Genomic DNA, 24225 nt, shown 5'->3' on the forward strand with positions numbered 1-24225 from the left:
AGACTTTACAGAAATCAGGTAACAACAATACAGATATATATGACATATTTGATTTTTTTCCTCTTTTATACTACACTCTCAGTCAGGGAGAGAAAGGGACCCCACGTTTTCATAAACACATCACGGCGTCCTTAGGCTTCAAATATTACACGTTTATAACTTGCAATATTTGACATGAGTTCCATCCATTCATCAATATGTAATATCTAAAATTATATACACTACCGTTCAAAAGTTTGGGGTCGGTACGATTTTAAATACTTTTAAAAGAATTCTCTTCTGCTAACCATGGCTGCGCTTATTTGATTAAAAATACAACAAAAATCAGTTATAGTATTAAATATTATTCCAGTGTAAATCAGCTGTTTTCTGTGTGAATATATAGTAAAGTGTAATTTATTCCTGTGATCAAAGCTGAATTTTCAGCATCACCAGTGTCAGTGTCTTCAGTGTCAAATGATCCTTCACAAATCAGTATAATATGAGGATTTGATGCTCAAGAAACATTTATTATTATTATCAATGTTGAAACAGTTGTTGGTCTGTCAGTTGTACAGTTTTTTTTTTTTTTTTTTTTTAGGATTCTTTGATGAATAGGCAGTTCAAAAGACTTTTGTAACATTATAAATGTCTTTACTGTCACTTTCGATCAAATTAATTATTCCTTGATAAATAAAAGTATTGATTTCTTTCCTCCAAAAAATAAAAATAAAATTCTCACTGACCCCAAACTTTTGAACGGTAGTATATATATATATATATATATATATATATATATATATATATATATATACAAGAATGGTAGTTGTTCTACTAAATTGTGGCACACTGCCACCCACCCGAGACTATTTCTAAGATGTTCTTATCTCTAATACATTCTCCTGCTTCACATACCTTTACAGTCATATCATCTGCTGCAGTAACCCAAACATTTTCACAGTACTAAGAAAAGCAAGCAAACGCGTGTAATTCTGCTCAATTAGTGATAGCGAGCAGTAACTCAAGCGGTAAAGAAAACAAGCAACGCTCTGCTGTTTTTCAATAACCATGGCTTAGCCAACTCGGCAGCTGGGCAACCTAAAGACAAGAATCTCTAAGTACCATTGGGAATTTGCGATACAAAAACCAAGCATCTCCAGTGCTTTCATAGAAGAATATGCTCTGTGGCCAATAGAGGGAGCTTCAGAAATCATGTCCTCCTAACTGCCAGTTTGACATGTTCAGGCATCAATAGTGGAGCTGTACAATGTACACAAACAGCTGATTTTGTGTTGTTTTCTTCATGCTTCATCCTGATGTTTTATTCCTAATCAGTATTTTCAAATGAAAATGATTTATTGAATTTAATGGTGTGGATTTCATTATGATTCAATTTCGGTCAGAAATGTTAAAAATGTATTTATCCATTAAAATAAATATTTGATACATCAGTAACTATAAAATTTGTATCTACATATTTATCTACATGTGCAGTTGTTAGAATAACATTTTTATTTTTTAAGGAATTATGTTCTGTCGAAATGAGTATTTAAGTGTCTTATTTACAGGTTTCCATCGAAGAGAAACTTCCTGTTTTTAAAGTGAGCTTGCATGTTATTAAGTCCAATAACTAGTATACATTATAAATTACCGCTAATACCACACTGTGAACAATTTCACAATGTGACTGATCAAAACAGACCGCATCATTCCATGGCCTATAAAGATATTTTGTGGCCAATTAAAGACACGTCTTAAACAGCACAAGACACTCTTTGTTTGTGTTGCTAAGACAGTCAATAACAAAACGTCTCTAACCCCCCAAATGTTTTGCTCCAACACAATGAACATTTAATTGATTACAACCATTCCCATCCCAACATATCAACAAGAAGATCAGAGGGCAACGATTCTTGGGAGCTCCGCACGCTGCTTATTTTCCTCTATTATTTGAGTCTCCTCACGTTCTGTGTCTTAGGAGCCAATACCTACACCATTAGACCAATCAAAAAGTCCTTTTCCCATCATGCTCTAATGGTTTAACAACAGAAAAGAGACAAATATTCCTGTGGGAAAAAAAACCCAAAGCTTAGCATTCGTCTTTATTCTTCTCCGAAAAAAAGGAAAGGTTTCTCTGCAAGAACCCATTTCTCCACAGATGTGTCATTGCTCCACAGCAGGGGGTTTGAACTTTCTAATTCTTTTAAAAACCTTCTTAGTGAGATGTCCTGCGGGAGCCCCAGTAATTGCAGTGTTGATCTTTTTACCCTCTGTTCTGTGTTCTGTTTCTCCTGTAGCGTCACATCTTTTGCCCACTCATGAAAGTAGGAAATGCTTATTAAAGCAAGACTGGGAATTGTTTAACCTGCTGGTCCATTCTTAAAATGAGCATAATTAGGTAAATAATGAATAAATTCTTTATTTTTACAACAAAAAAAAACCTGCATTCTATTACTGGAAAACACTCAAAATACGTTAATTGTACATACTGTATTTTACTTCTCCTCCTTCATTTTTGTGACATTTCCATGTCTCTGTGTTCCGAATCAGCTGTGAAGACTTTCTTGGAGAAGTTCTGAAACCTAACAGACTGTGAATAATTCAACTGTCCCTGGTGGGACCATTTGGACAAGGACAAGAGCTAGTACCACGTACATTGCCATTTCGCCAAGGAAAAGTGCACGCACACCTCTTTTTTTGTGGGAAAGTACAAAAAAGCATTTTGTACAAAAAAAGCATCAGCATTATCTTTTGCCTTTGGGCTCTTCTGGTAATCCCTACAATCAATTAACAAAACTCCTTTTTACTCATATGAATCATTACATCACAAGAAATCATTATGTGATTAATCAATGTAAAATTACTGTAATGAGTTTGCCTTTTTACCAAATGATGTCCTTCTCAGCCATTTAACTCATGATCAGAAGATGTGTTATTCAGCCTTGGATAAATGTCATTACTAAATTACGTTAATGCTCTACAATTAAAAAGATCATAGAGAAAGGGGTTCCCCAGTTGACACTAGGACACAATTAAAATCAGCATGTGTAAATTCTTGACCGCAGATCTCTTGGCAAGGATCCACACCAGATGGAAGCAGGATTTTGTTTTTCTGAAAGTTGCGACATCTTACTGGTAACCATTTGTGTGTGGAAATGTGTCCGTTGTAATGTTTTTAACTTGTCGTGAACTAGCAATAAAAAATGAGCTGTGATGGTGCCTAATTGAAGACAGAGATGATTATCAATTCATTTGGAGTCAGCGAGGGCTGTTTACCCTCACTCTAGACTAAAGCTTTAAACCGTACCGACTCCCTCCTTGTGACTTCACTGTGACTAAAACCCCCCTGCCACATTTAAGTAACTTTCTGTGGTTCGCTTTATTGATACCACTATGCACATACTCTTCATTTAAGCCTTGAAATGAAGAATTACAAAGGAGCATATGGAATTCAAACATTACAAAAGCTGCGGGAAGGTTTCAGCTTTAATGGGCTTTTGGCTCTTTTCTCAGCATGTAAGATGTGGTTGTATTTTACATTTGTCATGGGGTTACTATAAATTCAGTGTCCATAATTGCGTTTCCAGGTAACATAAACACCAAGAAAGAGTCTATATATAGGAATTAAAAATAGACAGTATGATGTATTTTCAGTTATTAAGACTCTATTAACTGTGAAATTACAGAATAACATATAATATATATATTAAAAGCAATTTAAGAATAAAACTAAAAAAAAATTATCATGTAATAATTCCGTAAAAAATTGTTAATTGCTTAAAAAAGGCTATTCCCACCACCGTTATTTCCCAGGAATAAAATATACAGTTCACTAAACACGTTTGACCTTCAGTGACAACATGCCCCAATAGGGATATATGGGGGAAGTTTACACAGCAGGTTCTTATGTCTTTTTTTTATGGAACACAATACAATTCATAAAACAGCTAAATACATGTAAAGGGTAATGAATACATTTTATAAATGTGAAACATTTTATACACAATTCATGTGACAACTCACCAATTTGATATTTATGAAAAAATACCCTTGTCCTGTATACAAGTTTTAAATCACTCTGACTTGTTTACATTTATAGAAAAATATGATACATTTTTATTTTTCAATTTAGAAAATGACTTTGTTTAAATATAAGAGGGTTTAAAATCCATTTGTTTACTGCTAAAGAAAAACATTTGTGTAAAAGATTTTTGACTCGCAATCTTATAAATCCTTCCATTGAATAAAGACAACGTTGATTTTTATCCATATTTAAATAGCCTATATACCATTTCGGTATAGACATATGCTTGTCTGATTGTTTATCCCTGCCTGACTCTTTTTCTGTTTCTGTGTCATATATCCTATATCTTTGTTTGTCATATATCTCAATAAAATCCTCCAATTGAATAAAGACAACATTGATTTTATCCATATTCATAGCATGAAAGTACCTCAGATATTATTCTCTATCTGTCCCAGACCAATCCCTCACATCTCAATAGGTCCTAACCTCCCTGTTTATCGGTTCAATCTGGATTTGTCTAATGAGGCACTTGTCCTCTATGGCAGTGTGCAGTGTGTGTGTGTGTGTGTGTGTGTGTGTGTGTGTGTGCTGACGTAGAGGTGGGCTGGCAGAGAGTTAAGTGGAGTAGTCTGAGTGCCATCAAGATAAGGCAAACATCAGAAGTCCTGAAGACAGTAGATTGCTCAGTCTGAGTGCTGATGTATACATGAGTGTCTTGTGTCAGATGATATCAACGGATCCTCACAGCGTCAGCTCACATGTTCATTCATTCATTCTTTCAACAGAAAGCACCAGCAGAAAAAAAAAAGTTGTAAAGTGGTTTCATGAATGAGGTGTCACGACATCGCTTGGCACTCTCCAGCATCATTTGATTTTTTCGTCAGATTTGGACGATCTGAAGCTGATCGCTGGAAAGCTGTGCGCGTATTGCACGGATCTTCTCCTCAAGCAGAGTTGTTGTGAGAGAGTTTTGCAGAAGAGCAGCAGCAGCATGGATTACTTTTTATTTCGACTCTTCTGTTCTTTGGCTTTGACGTCGCTTTTAGTTCAAAGGTAAGGACTTTTCGAGTTAAATTGAAACGATTGCATTCGCTTCTGCGCGTGAATATCTATGTCTATTTACTGTAAACGTTTGCTCACAAACATACACTAAATAAATTGCCATGATATTCTGTTCTTACGTGCTTCATAAAACCTTCAAAACAAGAAGTTTTGCACATCCGTTTTTTGTTTTGTTTCCAACATCTTTGAGAAAAGTATAGTAGCCTACATAGTACAGTATAGTAAGTTTTTTTTTTACTCTTTTATAATGTAACTAAAGTAGCCTACTTGTCATAAAGTGCCGAGGTTGGCTATTTGGTTCACTTTTGATTGATAGATTTAAATATTTTGATAATAAAAAATGTCTTCATTTAATATCAGTTATACAGTAGTTTATTTGCAGTTTAGTTACATTGTTTGTATAATTTAGTATAATATATGTGTAATATAATAGTGTATAAATAATGTATAATATAGTTTGTATAATATTATATTGTACTGGTAATTTGCATTGCATTAGTTAGTTTATACACTAAGTTAAGTTTCACATAACTTTTCTTTAATGTAGGCTACTGATGTTGCATCTGATATTTTGACAAGTAATCTCAAATCAACCTCCTTTGATGCCATATTTTCTGCATGTATATAGTATCTATTTCCAGCATGGTGCATTTTGTATTAGTCATGAGCATTGGGCTCCACAGTGGCTCAATGTCTCTAATGTGTGACACAGCAGTTTTGTATGACCCATGGAATATTTTTATATTATAAACATGTACACAATGCAAAAGAACTCATAAACAGAGTATTTATTATTTATTACCTCTTTAAGCATCTTTGGATACTTGATAAGGTTTCGTTCTCTCTTCTAGGGCAGATTCAAATGAAATCCTGGGACTAAAGATCCCCTTTGACCCTATTCTCAATGCCAACACGGTGTGTTTGACCCTGCCCGGCCTGACAAAGAAACAGCTGGACGTGTGTATGAGACATCCAGATGTGACGGCCTCTGCCATACAAGGCATTCAGATCGCCATCCATGAGTGCCAGCATCAGTTCAGAGGACACCGCTGGAACTGCTCAAGTCTGGAGACCAGGAACAAGATCCCCTATGAGAGTATTGTCTTCAGCAGGGGTAAGCAACAAAATAAACCTAAACTATGTGGAACTAGTGACTTCGTCAGTTTGTCAACATTTCGGGAGAAGTTTTTGGAAAATCTGGTTTGGTCTGTGCTTTTCTTGGGGCCATTGTGTAAAAGTATACAATAACAGAATTTCAAATTAATGTTGGTATTCATACTTAAATAATTGCATCTAAACTGGTTTGGTAAGCTTTAAACTGCCCCATATTGGTAAATAAATCCACGTTTGTACATTGCTAGTTGATAGTAGGAAAACTCTATCAGTCATAGGCATTTATCACTTAAAAAGTGAATGTAACTATCCTGCAAGGGGGGCTTCCCTGGCCAGCTAATGCTTTTACTTTGTGCCAGTGCAAGTGCTGTGAATTTGCTTTCAGCATTTTCCCAACCCTCAGTGGCAAAAGCAGAAACCTGTTTAGTTAGTTTCTATAACCCAAAGTGACAGTTTCCTTCAATCTTTAATTCATTTTCCCACTTCCTCCACCATCAGCGCATCCGGGCGTGCCTCTCACTTTAAATTATTTGTTAGATTGATTTGTTCCAGGTCTTTCATTGGCTTGGAAGGAAATCTAAAACAGCATTTCCATGTCCGTGTCTTCTGGCTGCGCCTAAGTGCCGTTTGCCCCCCATAGAATCATGAGAGGATTGCACGAACAAAAAAGCAGCACCGGCTGGTGTCGTGTGTGTGTGTGTGTGTGTGTGTGTGTGTGTTTCAGCATTCAGGTCTCCTCTGTGTGAGTGTGTATGTCACTGTGGGTGGGTGGGTTAATAGGTGTGAGCTCCTGTGTATTTTGAAATGATCAATTGAACATCGTTCAGCTATCTCAGATCTTTGCTCCGAGCCCCAAGGGCAGCTCTGCCATCAGCAAGCATTTTTGGAAAACACAGCGAATTCCTGACACTGACTGTTTCACACCTGATTTAAGTCTTAAAGTCTCATTAGTCATTTGTAATCGCCAAAGATGGACAAAACAGGACATGGAGATGAGGCGAGGCCGCATTCACAGGCCTAATAAGACAAGCCCCAATCTGCATTAAACACGTTTTTTTAAGTGGTAGACATAGGGTCATGGCCGGTTTAAAACTTGTTCAAACTTGGACATTTCTGTTTCTCTTGAAGGATAATTTACAATAAACCAAAGGTCTTTAGTGGTCACACAAACGCATATGAATGCAGACAGTCAATAATGCAGAAATAATCAACTTACAGTTGATTACACATACAGTAATCTGTCTTCTAGAGTTTCTTTCAGATCTTTGACATTAACCAGACTGATTAAGTCTTGTTTTCCATTGTTTTAAATTATTTAAATAAAAATGTGTGTATATATATTATAAAATTTCCATATAGTGTATATATGTCTCTCTGTCTGTCTGGCTGTGTGTGTGTGTGTCTGTGTGTGTATATACTGTACATACACACAAACATATTTATATACATATATGCTTATATGTGTATATGTACATTTACACAGACGCACACACACACACACACAGAGAGAGAGAGACATGAAATATATAAATGTAATAATATATAAACACACATATTATGTAAACAAACTTTTGTGTTAGATGCGATTAATCGTGATAAATTGATTTGACTGCACTAATATATATATATATATATATATATATATATACACTACCGTTCAAAAGTTTGGGGTCAGTGAGAATTTTATTTTTATTTTTTGGAGGAAAGAAATCAATACTTTTATTTATCAAGGAATAATTAATTTGATCGAAAGTGACAGTAAAGACATTTATAATGTTACAAAAGTCTTTTGAACTTCCTATTCATCAAAGAATCCTAAAAAAAAAAAAACTGTACAACTGACAGACCAACAACTGTTTCAACATTGATAATAATAATAAATGTTTCTTGAGCATCAAATCCTCATATTATACTGATTTGTGAAGGATCATTTGACACTGAAGACACTGGTAATGCTGAAAATTCAGCTTTGATCACAGGAATAAATTACACTTTACTATATATTCACACAGAAAACAGCTGATTTACACTGGAATAATATTTAATACTATAACTGATTTTTGTTGTATTTTTAATTAAATAAGCGCAGCCATGGTTAGCAGAAGAGAATTCTTTTAAAAGTATTTAAAATCGTACCGACCCCAAACTTTTGAACGGTAGTGTATATATACATACATAGTATTTGTGTGTATATATGTATAAGTGTGTGTCTAAATATATACTTTATATTCTTTTAGATCAGTAACCAGACTTTTTTTGAGACTTAACAGTAAAAACAGGAATTTTATATGTATACTTAAGAGAGTATTTTTCATACTGAAGAAGTGCCCTTTGATTTTAGCAAGCAGAAGGAACTATAAACTATTGAGCCTTTAGTGGGCTCTTTCATGTTTCTGAGCATGGCCTTCTTTAATTCCCCATCTGTCCCTGAAAGTGATTCAGGAGAGTCTGCTTTTATGAGACCTCCGTTTATTATTGTTTAAAACCATTAGCGTTCAACAAGCCTATAGCACACGCAGGCACCTCTGGTGAAGCATCTTCTTTACTCTGGAAACCCTGGAGAGAGAGAAAAAAACATTGTAATTAAATATTATTATACAAGGACAACAACATAACGTGCTACTGCTACATGTGGCTCTCATGTGTTCGAACGTATTTGCTGAGGAATTTCTTAAATCTTGTCAGAAAGCATTAAAGTCTGCCACACTTCAGTTCCAATAAAAAGCGTGGTGGATGAGCGCTGAAATCCAGATGAGCGGCATGTGATTAGTGCAGATCAAACGGCTGCTAACGGTAGCCAGGTTAATTGTAGCCACGTTTTGGAGCTCTTCGCAGAGCCTGTGTACAGATGAGCATGTCTGTGCTTAGCCACACTAACCAGAGCTCTCCACACCTTTTCCATTGTTCCTGCATGTGCATGCCTTGGATACTTAAGCGCTGCACTGCGTTCACTAGATTTGTTGTGCTTTGTCCTGTGAGGTCTTTCGGTTGCTTGTTGTGTGGAGGGAATATACTGGTACTGCTGTCAAGCATCAGGGTGATAGTGATCTCCTCCCCAAAGCACAGAGAGAACAAATCCACAGGGCCAAAGTGGGCGATGGACAACATTTGAGTGAGGCTTGCCTGAATAATCCCTTGTATTGTCTCTTTGGCAGGTTTCAGAGAAAGCGCATTTGCATACGCTATTGCGGCGGCCGGCGTGGTGCACGCTGTGTCCAACGCCTGCGCCATGGGCAAACTGAAAGCCTGCGGCTGCGATGAGAAACGTAGAGGGGACGAGGAGGCGTTCAGGATCAAACTCAACCGTCTGCAGCTTGAGGCCATCAACCGGGGTAAAGGAATGGTGCACGGCGTGATGGAACACTTTCCCGCCGACGCTCTCGGTCCCCAGGACTCCTGGGAATGGGGCGGCTGCAGCCCCAACGTGGAGTTCGGTGAACGCTTCTCCAAGGAGTTCTTGGACTCCCGTGAGACGTACAGAGACATTCACTCCAGGATGAGACTTCATAACAACAGAGTTGGCAGGCAGGTGAGAGACGTCGTTATGTTGGCTGTGTGTGATGTGTGACACTAAGCCTGAATGAATCAGCAGTGTTGGATTGCAAAGGGGATCGACTTACGCTCCCTTTTAAGGTGCGTTAAAACACGCTGTTCAAAGATGAGCGCTTCTTTTCTACCGAGATACTATAACCGTGTCACATGTACAAAAGGAGACAATAGCGGTTGAGTTCCTCCTTTTGATGTACCTAGAAGCTACAGATTTTCTCAGAGCGGCAGTTAAACATGAAGGGACGCTCATGTTGCAGCTGTGCTCTTGAAAGCTTCATCCCTGTCCGTTTTGCCAAGCGTAACATTTTTTTGTTTGTGCGAGGCCCTGGCCTTGAGAGAGGTTTGTTGAACTTTTTGCCTGGGCTCCTGCCTGTGCGTAAACGTAAGAGCTGGTGCCCCGTCTATGCTCAATTTGGTGCACTCATGAATCTTTTCCGATCTCCACGCAAGTGTCCACCCCCCGAACCACCTACCAACTGCAAAACACTTAAATGAGCAATAACTCCACTCGAGCAAAAGCAAACATGTGCTTCTCTGAAACGTGTTATCTTTGGATTTGGGAATGTTTAAAAGGCATTTAAGCTTTATCAAAATATGCCTTCCCTGGTGTTGCCTTTGATCAGTGAGTCCCTCCTGGTGGCAATGTGTGATGTAAGGGATCGAGGTGTTGTCTTTTTGCCTGTGTTGGACTAATTAGATAACAAGAGGTAGATTAGCGGCACTGTAGCGCAGTTAAGTTAAAAGCACTGGGAGGAATAACAGGACATGTAATAGGTGAAGAACTGATGGGAGTCTTTTGTTTTATAAGGAAAACAAGTGGATACCACTATTGCAAAAATGTCACTTATTTTAATCCATAAACATTTATTTCATGCAGCTTGTAGTACAGAGCACAAAGTCATCAGAAATAGGCTATGTAATAACACAAACTGAATTATGCAGTGACTAAAAATGTTAAACATATCAAAAACAATTTTAGATTCACTCTTTGCTTTGATGACAGCTTTACACACTCTATATTTTCCCAACCAACTTTATGAGGAGCATCCCGAGATGTCTTTCCATCTTGAATTATGTTCTCAGGACACTTGTTAACTGCTTTCCCTTCACGCTCGGTCCAAGTCATCCATCTCAAATACTTTTCTTTTCTTTTTTTGTTCTGTAAAGAAAATCATATAGTTGTCTACAAAACTAACTCAAGCCGTTGTTGCCCAGTTGTTCATAAATGTTAGACTCCAGTTCCTAAATTATTTAATAGATCTGGAAAGGGTATCCTTAAGAGTTTCAAGACAAAATGTTTTGGAATTATATGATCACAGTGAAATTTGGAAGTGGAATACATGAGCCATTTATTGTATATCCATATCCAATAAATGTCTCATGTCCATATTCTGCTTCTTCTACATCTTTGTTGTGATTAGGAGATTCTGTACTCTTTCAGAAGATGTAAAAGTGCCCCCTACCACAGTAAAAACATGGATTGCCGGAAAATTCTGTCAATGGCGGGGAAGCATTGTGTCGTAATAAATGACTGAAAATGTTGTCAGTGGTGGAGAAAGTGGAGAAAGCATTTGAAAAAAATTAATGGGCTAAATTTTTTCAAAGGGTTATTACTACAACAGTGCAACAATTAACAGATCTGGGGGAAAAAGTGCACATGTGCTGTGTGGACAGTTTGGGTTATGCAGTTTTCATAGTTCCTATAACTTTTGGTGGAAGTGGGGGCTTTTTGGCATGTTGGCATTGCAGGAACTGGGAATGATTTTAGTTATAGGAATGCCTTTTGGGTAACTTAATTAGCTACTTCAGAGTTGGGTCTAAACCAGCACAATAGGATCTACCAGTGATGTGAGTAAGTGTACGTTGATTGGCCGAACACATGCCATACAAAACACTGGCGCCTGTCATTTTTAAAAAGCAGTCTAAACACACAGTTTACATATACTTACTCCACGAACTAACTTCACGAACATGGGAAAAAACAATAAGACATAAACATATAGAAAGCTAATGTTAAAGGAGTAGTTCACTTTTTAAAAAACTTTTGCTGATAATTTACTCACCCCCATGTCATCCAAGATGTCCATGTCTTTCTTTCTTCAGTCGAAAAGAAATTAATGTTTTTGATGAAAACATTCCAGGATTTTTCTCCATATAATGGACTTCAATGGTAGCCAAACGGTTCAAGGTCTAAATGACCATTTCAGTGCAGCTTCAAAGGGCTTTAAACGATACCAGACGATGAATAAGGGTCTTATCTAGCGAAACGATCGGTCATTTCAAAAATAAATAAAAAAGTTAAAGTTTTATAGGCACAAATGCTCGTCATGCGAACTCTCCTGTTCGAACTCGTTACAAAATGAACGAATCTTTTTTCGAGTCAATGACTCGAAAAAAGATTTGTTCATTTTGATGAACGAGTCAATGACTCGAAAAAAGATTTGTTCATTTTGATGAACGAGTTTGAACAGGAGAGTTCGCATGACGAGCATTTGTGCCTATAAAACTTTAACTTTTTTATTTATTTTTGAAATGACCGATCGTTTCGCTAGATAAGACCCTTATTCATCGTCTGGTATCGTTTAAAGCCCTTTGAAGCTGCACTGAAACGGTCATTTAGACCTTGAACCGTTTGGCTACCATTGAAGTCCATTATATGGAGAAAAATCCTGGAATGTTTTCATCAAAAACATTAATTTCTTTTCGACTGAAGAAAGAAAGACATGGACATCTTGGATGACATGGGGGTGAGTAAATTATCAGCAAAAGTTTTTTTTAAAGTGAACTAATCCTTTAACGGCTTTTACCTGGCGCCTTTGTCCATGGCTTTGTGTTCTTTTCTTAGCTTCAATGATATGTTGTAGTGGAAGTTGTTGTAAGAGATTTAGTCTCTTACCCCTACTTTTCAATTGCATAACTTATATGTCTACATTCCATCTCCATTATATCGAAACCCACGACATACAGCGCTGTAATAGTAAAAACACAGCGCTGATCACGGCGTCCTCCAGTTGACGTTGTTGAATGCCGCTCTTAAATGACATTGCTGTCGGCTGGCTTACGTCACTTCAGAGTTCCTCCTACAATGAATGCAACCAGGAAAATGGCCCTAGGGGGAAATTTAGTTCTCGGGGGACAGCCTTGGGTGGCTAGTTCCAATAACTGAGTTCCTATAACTACCCGGTACGAAAGCCCCTATAAACTACCACTTCTCTTATTTCTGCGGTTTCATATTTGGTAATCCAAAGCTACTTACATTGCTTTTTTTTTACCAGATTTTTTACATTTTTGCCAGCTCATGCCAGCCCTGGGAGTTGAACCCATAACCTGGGAACCCATGAACCATAAGATCTAAGCTACATGGACTAACCCTAACTCTTAACATGTATTATTACTCTTATCACTACCCCGATTTTAAAGTCCCGCTGTTTTTAGTTTTTAATGTTCTTTATATATCTGTGGTGTTTTTAATATGCTTTAAGACAAACCATGTGGAAACTCATGTCAACACCATTGCTGAGTATTTTCTCTTTAGTACTGCAGGGATCTAAAGACAGTCTCAAAACGGGGTTCGCTGGAGTTTTTGACATCAGAAACTACCTTGTAACCAATCACGTCAACGTGCCTGCGGGCTTTGGCATATCATTAACAGGGAACTAGCTGGGGAGTCTCGAGAGATGCCAGGTTATATCTCTGAATATTTTTCTGTTGATATGAAAAATCGGGTATATTTAGCAATATAGCGGGTGTATGATGTATGTTACGATGTTATGATCAACTATATGATTTTCTCCACGTATCAAAGCGTTTCTGATTATTGTTAGAAGGCAGCTGCCTGACTCTGATATGGTGAATGGGAACATGGTTTGTGTAACATTAGCAACACATTATTAGCTGTTTGATAACATAGTCAAGCAAAAGGCTAAACATATTAATAACTGTTTCACGAGTAATCAGATCAGAGTAAAGTAGTATGCGTATTTGGCGTGCTGTTCGAGGGTTGGGCTCCCCCCATATTTCTGGTTAGGACGTAACCAGGTGAATGTGGAGACGGGGATGCTGAAAACTGTCGAGGAACATAGGTGGGTCGACTGTCTATATATACGTATATATGTATATATATATATGCCTCTGATTGGGTAGACATGTTGATTACTGATTGCTGACTGCTGGTTGGAATGACGTGATGATTGGATAGATAATTTAAACATGTTCCTCCCGAACTTTGTTAATACAACATCATTATGTGTCCAACGTTGTAAAGAGTAATACCATTGTGCAGTGTTTACCTCAGTAAGTTGGCCGAGTGGGTCTCTGAGCTGGTGGTGTGAGTGGAGGCGGGGCTAATTAGAATTTTAATGGATCCACGTATACTAAATGAATGAAGGGCGTCGAGTTACATTCAAGCTATTTTAAGGCATGAAGACATTTTTTCACAGGGAAAAAAAACGTTTGAATAATGTATGTCATTTTGGTGATCAAAGATGAGTTTTAAGGGATAAAATTATTGACTACAGAGGGACTTTAAGAGCTTCACTATTGCTTGTAACTCCAATATTGTCTAACTTACTTTGGTGTTGCAATAAACAGCAGCTCATTAGCTGTGCGTTCTAGTTGTGGGAGGCAAGATATCATCATGGATTAATCTGCTATCACTCTTTATCACGACGGTACAGAACTGAAGTGTAAATGACCATGATAAGCTCCGATGGGCCATCACTGACAAGTTCACACAGACAGAGTTGCAGATTGTTCATTGTTTGCTGCTTCCTCTTCTCCAATTTGTCTCTGTATCATTCCATCAGGTTTCTGGCTCCCTTGATTATTTAGACAAAACATACTTGGTCAGTCCTAAATAAAGTAACAGATACACTATTAAAAATAAAGGTTCCAAACTGGGTTTTTGCAACGATGCCAATGCCATAAAGAAGAACAATTGTAGCTTTGCCAAAGTACCATTCAGTAAACCGTTCTCAAAAGCACTATTTTTGTCTTAGTGTGAAGAACACTTCTAAAGAATCTAAAGAACTTAATAAATCAAAAGAATCTTTTTCCCAAGAAAAAATAATGAATGTTAAAGTTTACTCATGGAACCATAAATGCCCAAAAAAAGAACCTTGATTTTTAGTTGTGTTTGCCATCTAAAATACTTCTGATAATTCTCATGTCCAATTTTGTGTCTTGCTCACTTTGACACATTGTTCTAGAGACTGTTAATTTGGTATATTTCTAGAGTCTTTGTTATTGATGAATTCTGTCACAGTGTCATGATTTACTGTTGTAATTATCATGATCATTGTAGACTTCATTGGCAAAAGCCACCCATTTGAAGAGCTCTCAAGAGCTTAAGAGACGACACTTCAAAGGATCTATATTGTTATCAGTTTCTAAACTGATTAATTGTTATTTACATTGGATGATCTATAAAGGATGCTGGAAGTTCAGGATTTCTGTCTGAGAAGCTCAGTTAGGAGGTGTGGTCTTTGATCAAGCTGCCAGCGAGGGTGTGATGTACAGAGAGACGCCATTGTTTAGGAATATTTCTTCTGCTTCTGCCAGTAAGCCTATTTGGCATCCAAATCTGATTGTCAGAAAAAAAAAAAGAAAAGACAATTTGCTGCTACCGAAATATGTTACTGTTGGCAGGTTTTCTTGAGTCAGTGTCAGCAAGATGAGAAAGAAAAATCAGAAATCCTTCATCTTCCAACTTTAATTAAACTAATTTTCTTGATAAAAGATATGTGATCTCAAAAAAATTCTGCTTAGCCCATTGTCTTTGGCAATTGGATCCCATAATTTTGGTAGATGGGTGATGTGACGTAGGGGTCCCGGGTAGGTGGGGACATGCTCTGTATCACAGAGCTTTTTTATTTGCAAGGTTTGCGACCCAACGTTCGCTCACCTCCCCACCTCCCTCCCCGGGAAAGGTAGTCGCTTGTCGAGGAATGTAGTGACTTTACTGGGATGTACATGTCGCCTCATGCCCACCCTCTGGTTCTCACGACGTTCAGTCTTGTTAAAAGCTCTAATTAGTGGCTGCTGGCTATTTGGAAACAGATGTTTAAAGCTAGCAAAAGATTTTAGACATCAAACACAGCGGGAAGTAGAAAGACATTCGCCCTTCCTTCCCCAAATACAACTTTTAAACAGTCTGTCACTGGCCAGGGCAACAAAGAGAGAGAGAGAGAGAGAGAGAGAGAGAGAAAGGAAACTGCATGAAGAGAATCAATTTTAATTGTATTGTTTTAGTATTTGCCATTCACCACTTCTGGCAACATCATATGGACCGGCGGGGCAAAAAGAACAGGGCATGTTTTTATGTTTGCAGTAGTAGCCGATTACATGGCAACGTCTAGTGGGGTTGTAAATTATTTTTTGCATGTTTTCATTGGAGCTCCTTCCACTCAATGAAGACCGGTTGGAAAGCCAGGCAACGTTTCTACTTTTAGAGCAAGGCAAGCAAAGGGCAGGAGTCGGTACAGAAACACAGTTTATAAGAACAATGTTTTGACCTAGAAGTATTAGTGACATTTCCTACATTTCTTTGCTATATACACCACACATGATTAAAATGTAAACACGTTTAATTGACGAAATACATCACAGTCTGGTCACGCATCTATCCGAGAGTTTAAAGAAGATGTGTGTCGGGACATTGAGGTTTTTGGTGGAACGCCTCCTCTAAAACATCAAAGGATTCTCATTCAGCAATTCATCAAGAGCCATTAGATGGAGGATCATGTTGTCAGGTACCCTGTCATCATTTTGTCCTAGACCTTTAGTGGACGCTCCAGCTTATACCTAACAGAGTCTTACTGCGACTGCAGTGCCCTGAACAGCAAAGTTCTCCACAATAATCACCTCTGTCTGTGGTGATGCGTTTTGGACTGGCATGCAAATATTTTAGACATCAGTGTTGTTGTTGTGTACTAGTGTAAAAGACATCATGAAATGAAAGCTGATCCAATTTACAATTTAATGTCAACATTTGATTTTCCTTCACATTCTCACTATTCAGAAAACAATTACAAGAAATTACATTTCATTTAAAGAAATCAATAATGCAGTTTCATTCGTTTTATTTTTCTCTACAGATTTTCCTGTGGTCACCCATACATGGGGTGCTTGTTGCAGTGCTCCACAAACTGTGCTGTTCTCTGTACCTTTCTTCTACATCTGGATTTCTAAATCTTTTATACGTTACATGGATGTTTTTGTTCACAGATCAACTTTATCTGGAATAGTTTTACAATAAATTGAAGGAATATGAACAATGCCATGTGGAAACTCTTTATTAGAAAGGAAGACAGGCATGTTGCCATATGGCAATTCTGGAAGTGCACTAATGCATTTTTATCAGTGGCATCCTGAAAAGAATCATTATTCTCACTTAATGTTTTTTTTTTTTTTTTTTTTTTTACAAATAAAAATACATGTCCCAGTTACACTTAGGGCCCTATCTTGCACTCGGCGCAAATGACTTTGTACACTGACGCATGTATCATTCCTATTTTGCACCCGCGCAAAGCGGGCTTTTCCCTCCACAGACGCACGTCGGTTAACTAAAAAATACACTTGCGCTCCCCGGGGCGGTTCAGCGCAAAGAGGAGGCGTGTTCCGGCGCAAACTTTCCCTCATGCTATTTTGCTGTTCTATAAGACAATTGCGCCACTGACCAGAAAAAACCTAGTCTAAAGTCAGTGGCGTGTTGCGCGTTGTTCATTATGCTATTTTAAGGGCGCATGCTTGGCCATAATCAATGTAGCGTGTGCACAACGCGCATACACTATGGGCCCTATCTTGCACTCGGCGCAAATGACTTTGTACACTGACGCATGTATCATTCCTATTTTGCACCCGCGCAAAGCGGGTTTTTCCCTCCACAGACGCACGTCGGTTAACTAAGAAATACACTTGCGCTCCCCGGGGTGGTTCAGCGCAAAGAGGAGGCGTGTTCCGGCGCAAACTTTCCCTCATGCTATTTTGCTGTTCTATAAAACAATTGCGCCACTGACCAGAAAAAAACTAGTCTAAAGTCAGTGGCGCGTTGCGCGTTGTTCATTACGCTATTTTAAGGGCGCATGCTTGGCCATAATCAATGTAGCGTGTGCACAACGCGCATACACGTTGATTTTCTCATCTAAGCAGCAGTTTTCATTTTTGCAAATCATACATTATTACAATAGATAGATGATAGATAGATAGATAGATAGATAGATAGATAGATAGATAGATAGATAGATAGATAGATAGATAGATAGATAGATAGATAGATAGATAGATAGATAGATAGATAGATAGATAGATAGATAGATAGATAGAAAGACAATTTATTATAAAAGCATGTAGCTTACACATTTACCCAAATTATCATACGCCTGTTTAACAGAAGTTAATTTGGGTGGGTTTCTCCATCCCCAATGTCACTTCTCTGACGAGAACGCTGCTCTCCTCGGCTGTGAACCGCTCCTGGCGCGCGCCTGGCAAATCCGCCGTTATAATAGGAATCCGCTTTAGAACAAGCGCACCTGCTCTTAAAGGGAATGTGAGATGACGCTCTGATTGGTTTATTTCACGTTACGCCCAAACCACACCTATGAATAATGAAGCTACTTCAGGCCAACCCCTTTTAGATTTGCGCCAGGCGCAAGAGGCATTTATCCCGCCGGGAAAATAGCAACAGCGCCGGGATCCGCCCACAAAGTTACTTGCGCTTTACGCTTTGACACTTGCGTTTCAGATCGTTAAAATAGGGCCCTTTGATTCTCTCATCTAAGCAGCAGTTTTCATTTTTGCAAATCATACATTATTACGATAGATAGATAGATAGATAGATAGATAGATAGATAGATAGATAGATAGATAGATAGATAGATAGATAGATAGATAGATAGATAGATAGATAGATAGATAGATAGATAGATAGATAGATAGATAGATAGATAGATAGATAGATAGATAGATAGATCGATAGATAGATAGACAATTTATTATAAAAGCATACATGTAGCTTACACATTTACCCAAATTATCATACGCCTGTTTAACAGAAGTTAATTTGGGTGGGTTTCTCCATCCTCAATGTCACTTCTCTGTGTTTTACGGCCCTGACGAGAACGTTGCTCTCCTCGGCTGTGAACCGCTCCTGGCGCGCGCCTGGCAAATCCGCCGTTATAATAGGAATCCGCTTTAGAACAAGCGCGCCTGCTCTTAAAGGGAATGTGAGATGACGCTCTGATTGGTTTATTTCACGTTACGCCCAAACCACACCTATGAATAATGAAGCTACTTCAGACCAACCCCTTTTAGATTTGCGCCAGGCGCAAAAGGCATTTATCCCGCCGGGAAAATAGCAACAGCGCCGGGATCCGCCCACAAAGTTACTTGCGCTTTGCGCTTTGACACTTGCGTTTCAGATCGTTAAAATAGGGCCCATAATGTTGTCACATTTTCCTGGTTAAACATTACATTACACCAAAAAAAAAACCTTTTTGTATTTTTACATTAACAATGTTTTTAATGTTCTATTTATTAAAACCTAAGTATAAATCTCATCAAATCAGCATTTTAAGCATTTTTACATTTATTCCACCCGCCCCCCGTCCCCGCCCCCACAGTCATCATGTTTTCAGGCCATTTCAAGCTTGATTTTGACGTGACAAAGCAGTGATATCTAAGTGGGTGAGTTTGCTTACTTACTTTTTAATTAGTCTTTCCATTAACACCATCAATTTGTTGTAACGCACGAGCCAATCATTTCTAACCATAACCGATCATAGTGCGATGGAGGCATTGCCTCCTCTCACATGACTTTTCCCCAATCATTCTCAATTACCCCCCCTCTAAACCCACTGCACGCTTTAGGGGGGTCTGTTCAAAAGTCAATGGGAACTCTGTAATGTAAAATTGTATTGTAATTGTAATTGAAAACTAGCTTTCTTAAAAAATATTCATTTTTTCTTTAATAAAAATCGAATAACTTTCTCCACTCGTTATGAGATTTTTTTTAAAGACCGCATGGCAGAGAAAAGTAATTTAACCAATAATAGCATAGCCAATATGTATATCAGCATAATATCACTCAAATGAAATCTGGATGGATAAAATAGTCCCACTCAGAAATATGGCACATCCGGAAAGCTAAATGTGTTGCAAATGCTTTTTCAGTTGTTTTTAATAGTATTCTTGAAGGACTTTACTTAGTATCAATATTTGATTGATTTATTGATTGATTAATTATATATATTTTTAATATTAGTTTATGTTGTTGGTTTAGTGTAAAGGGGAAAGCGTCTGACTTGAGGGGTTGTACATTTACAACTGTTTTGCTGTATACTGCCTGTGGTCCAAATGTGCTACCAATGTGTTTTACTTGATCTCAGTCTGGTGCCAGTTTATGGGCGAGCCTGTCTCACTTTTTCTTCAATTAAAGTGGCCCAGATGTGGCTCTCAATTTGCTCTGCACCAATGAAATTACAGTACACCCTTCAAAACATCCACATCCACAGCATGTCGGAAAAGAAAATGTGCACATTTATAGGCCCTAATATGTTTTGCTTGCAGAGCCATTTATAGTGGCTTCTGCTGTGTTACTGTAGCTTTTGGAGCAGCACATGTTGCTGTACACATCAAATGCTGATGAATAACTGCAACACTTCCACTGCACTTCTTCTCTTGCCAAAGACATGTCAGACCGAAAGATTAGCTTTTTTCAAGGATGAAATATGCCTTTAGGTTTGTTAGGTGCTGACACTCTTTAGATTTCCAGAACATCCCGCGATTGCATGCGGTTGCACTGTAATTGTATGTTCCTTGGCTTATAAAGTGCTGTATCCCTATAGAAATTGTAGGATACACTGAATAAAACAAATCTACCGGTAAAGCCCATTGTTCACGAGTCTCATTCTGTGCCAGCAGGGCAACGCAGAGTCTTGACAGGCTTCGCTTTAAGGATGTTAATCTGTTCATGGCAGACAGAGGAATGAGCTACTCTTCATCGGTAGCTCCTTGGGCTAGACAGCCTGCCAGGCTTCAGTCAGACGCTCCACCTCTCCACAGACCCGATAGATTATCCTGTTGTCACTTAAGCAGGGTGGCAGCTTCCAAGAGCACTTCCTGTCTCTTCCTCGCTTCCTCCACTGCTACGCCACTCCTGCCCTTAGGTGCCTAGTCCAGGCCGAGGGGGAAGAAGACCAATCAGACTCTGCGATCTTCCATCTCTTCCCTGTAGCTCCCTCATCATGGGCCGCACATGGCAAGAGCAGGCAGGTCCACTTACTAAACTGCTGGAGGTGAGACATTTAAATTTCCGTCAGGTCCTCAGCACTCAAAGCGAAAGGATTTGAATATCTTTATTTGTCTGTACCCGTATTGCATCGGTCCTCAGGTGACTGATTTGGCTTCCTTTTGGAAGGCTGCAGGCTCTCGAAACGATCCCGACCACGAAAATACTGGTGCCGGAAAGGATTAATCCTTGTTTTCCCATCACTAAGGGTTAATTTGAGTACCACTGAGATATTTACCTCAGCCTGAATTGTTTGTGTCTATGTTGAGCGAAAACGGTTTTGTAGTACCTGATTTGCCATTGTGGGTGTATTGTTGTGATTGATGGTTGTTATCTTTGGCCTCAATAAGGTTATATCTGTTTCATATCTGTCTCTCCACTGTGTGTGCCCATTCATATAAAACCGACCTGCTCCATTTGCATGCACACCTATGGTGGCAAAGAGCTTGAAATAGAAACCACCGGCATGCAAACCGCATAGCCTGGAGAACTCACAATATTCAGAGATGGGAGATGTCTCCTTTTGACAACTGCTGAAACCGACCTGCGACTTGAGGTGAACGGCAACAGTTTAAAAAAAAAATCTGTTTTAGCAGACTGCAGCCCTGGAGGATTGTAAAAATGTTTTGAGTCATCTCAAAAACTGAAAGACATTTTATATATATATATATAGGGGAAAGACAGAAGAAAAATCACAAACCATGCTGAGTGACATGAAATAGCACAGCTTCATCTTGTACAGTGAAACCTAATCCGTTGAGTTTTGACAGACAAAACTCGACTTATCTCTAAAGATGTTCAAACTGTGTTTTGTCCCGTGCTGAGCGCTATAGGAAGCCTGAGACAGTGTGAAATGTGGGATTGCTAAGCCTTAATGTTTGTGCTTGTGTTGTTGATATGGGTGGATGCTGGGGCATCTGTCAGTAGTGAGGGTGGCCCCTCTTCCTCTTGGTAATTGGATCTAAAAGTTTATAGCCGGGGATGACAGACGAGTGCATTGTTGAGAGAATGGGAGGTCTGAACTTGTGAATAGGCCATCCTCATCTCCAACCAGTCTCTGACATGTCATGTAGTGGAACTCATTACCACACAGAAATGTTCATTAGATATACTAGACTGAATAAATCTGTTAATAACATAATTCTTTGCTCAAAAATGCATAAAAATACAACTCTTACATACTGTACAATGACTTGAATACAATGACCATACAACAATGGCCCTGTATACTCCTGGTAATAAGATGTGTTTTGGTCGATCGGATCACAAGTGGACGATGCTAAATACAGGTGTAAACGGGGTCTAAAACATTTTGAGCTTGTCCACTTTTGACTTCCAGAGGTAGTCGAAATCACATTCGTTCGAACAGCACATGAACAAAAAAAAAAAATACATTTACCTGCCCATAGACCCTCCCCTCGAAGAAATCAGGACAGAAGTTGTTGAAAGTGGACAAAAAAATAAGATGGATTAAAACACCAGGTGTAAACTGGTACGTGTCTCCCTCTTCCACTTGTGATCCGATCAACCAAAACACATCGTAATACCAGGTGTAAACAGGTAATGTTTTTAATTTCTGAATTAAAATGTATTTAGATATTTTTTGGAGTGGGATAAAATAAAAAACATCAGGGTGGTATAACTTTCCTGATTTTATAAATAAAAGTTTACAATAAGTTTAAAACCTTTTTAAGCATATTATTTGCATAATCCTTTATTATATATTTTTTTTAATATTGTCCATTAACTTTTTGCATTAAAAAAAATAATTGTCCTTAGTGTAGACCCTCTAATATGTAATTGACCCACCTATTCATATATCTTTTGTATAACTTTCTATTCATCACAAATCAGTGATTCATCTAATAAGAACTGAGATCAGATCATTTTTCACTTACAGTATATTACAGCTTTACTCATAGCATTGCAAGGTCTAGATTGCCAGCTATGGTCCATATGTGCTGTGGCTTCCAGATATTAACTCTTCCTCGTCTGTTTTGTTTGTGTGCAGATTGTGGTGGACCACATGAGGAGGAAATGCAAATGCCACGGTACATCAGGAAGCTGTCAGCTGAAGACCTGCTGGCAGGTGACTCCAGAGTTCAGAACGGTGGGCTCGCTGCTGAAAGAACGCTTCAACATCGCCACGCTAATCAAAGCCCACAACAGAAACACAGGACAGGTGGAGCATGCCCACCCCACCCACCGACGAAGAGCCAACGTGAACGATCTGGTCTACTTTGAGAAGTCTCCGGATTTCTGCGAGAGGGACCTCGGTTCGGACTCTGCTGGGACGCAGGGCCGGATCTGTAACAAGACCAGCCAGGGCATGGACAACTGTGAGAGCCTGTGCTGTGGACGGGGACACAACATCTTACAGCAGACTCGCAGCGAACGCTGCAATTGCAAGTTCCACTGGTGCTGTTACGTGGTGTGCGAGGAGTGCAGGATAACAGAGTGGGTCAGCGTCTGCAAATGAAATGAGCGATCATCTACTAAATGTACAAAAACAGACATTAAACATAGGGAAAGACTAAGAAATCCCTCCCTTTTGCAATGGACTGCCATTTCCATGATTCCAATGGAAAGCACAAAAAGCGGACTGAGATGAATTGAGTGCTATAGAAGTGTGCACATGTTTGCACACTGCATGGGTCCAAGCACAAGATTTCAGACGGATTTTTTGGACTTGCACTGCATATAATTTCAGAAAGTATTTTTAATTTAAATAAATTACGAATATGAATATATTGTGGAGTATATTGCCAACAAAGCACTCACCGACACGGCGTTGTGTTCGTTTTAGTTTGGTTTTTTAAAGAAATCAGTGGCGCGCAGTCCTGTAAGCAGCCGCATGGGATTCCGGTACTTAAAGAAGAGAAATATATATACACACACTCCTTAGCAAAAAGTGGTATTTTAGTGGTCTTTTAATGGTCTTAATCATTTTAATCACAAATCACTGGTCAGGAAATGATCACATAATTTCAGCAATAATTGCACAAATACTTTAGTAGATAAAGTAAATTAGCACAGACTAGCCTTTCCCAACTTGCAGACAACTTTTTACAGGAAGAAGAGTCAGTGTTGTTCCACTCAATGTTAATGGCTTCAAACAGTTCATGAGTAGCTGGACAATGTATCCCAGTTCATTTGAGTTTAATGTGAGACCAAGTATTCACTATAGAGTTCAAATCTGGACTCTGACCAG

At 38.6% G+C, this 24225-nt stretch overlaps 1 protein-coding gene across 1 annotated transcript; it reads left to right on the forward strand.

Moving 5' to 3' along the window:
• The first annotated feature begins 4630 nt into the window (after window positions 1–4630).
• Window positions 4631–23854, forward strand: wnt10a (wingless-type MMTV integration site family, member 10a). Its single transcript, XM_056241845.1, is given in 5 exon segments — window positions 4631–4873; window positions 4875–5059; window positions 5920–6182; window positions 9337–9710; window positions 23026–23854. Coding segments are annotated over 5 exon segments (1329 nt in total). The 5' UTR covers window positions 4631–4834; the 3' UTR covers window positions 23494–23854.
• Window positions 23855–24225: the final 371 nt, after the last annotated feature.

This window comes from Rhinichthys klamathensis, unplaced genomic scaffold (assembly GCF_029890125.1).
Source record: "Rhinichthys klamathensis goyatoka isolate OS25496 unplaced genomic scaffold, OSU_Roscu_1.1 h1tg000021l_1, whole genome shotgun sequence".
Lineage (NCBI taxonomy): Eukaryota > Metazoa > Chordata > Actinopteri > Cypriniformes > Leuciscidae > Rhinichthys > Rhinichthys klamathensis.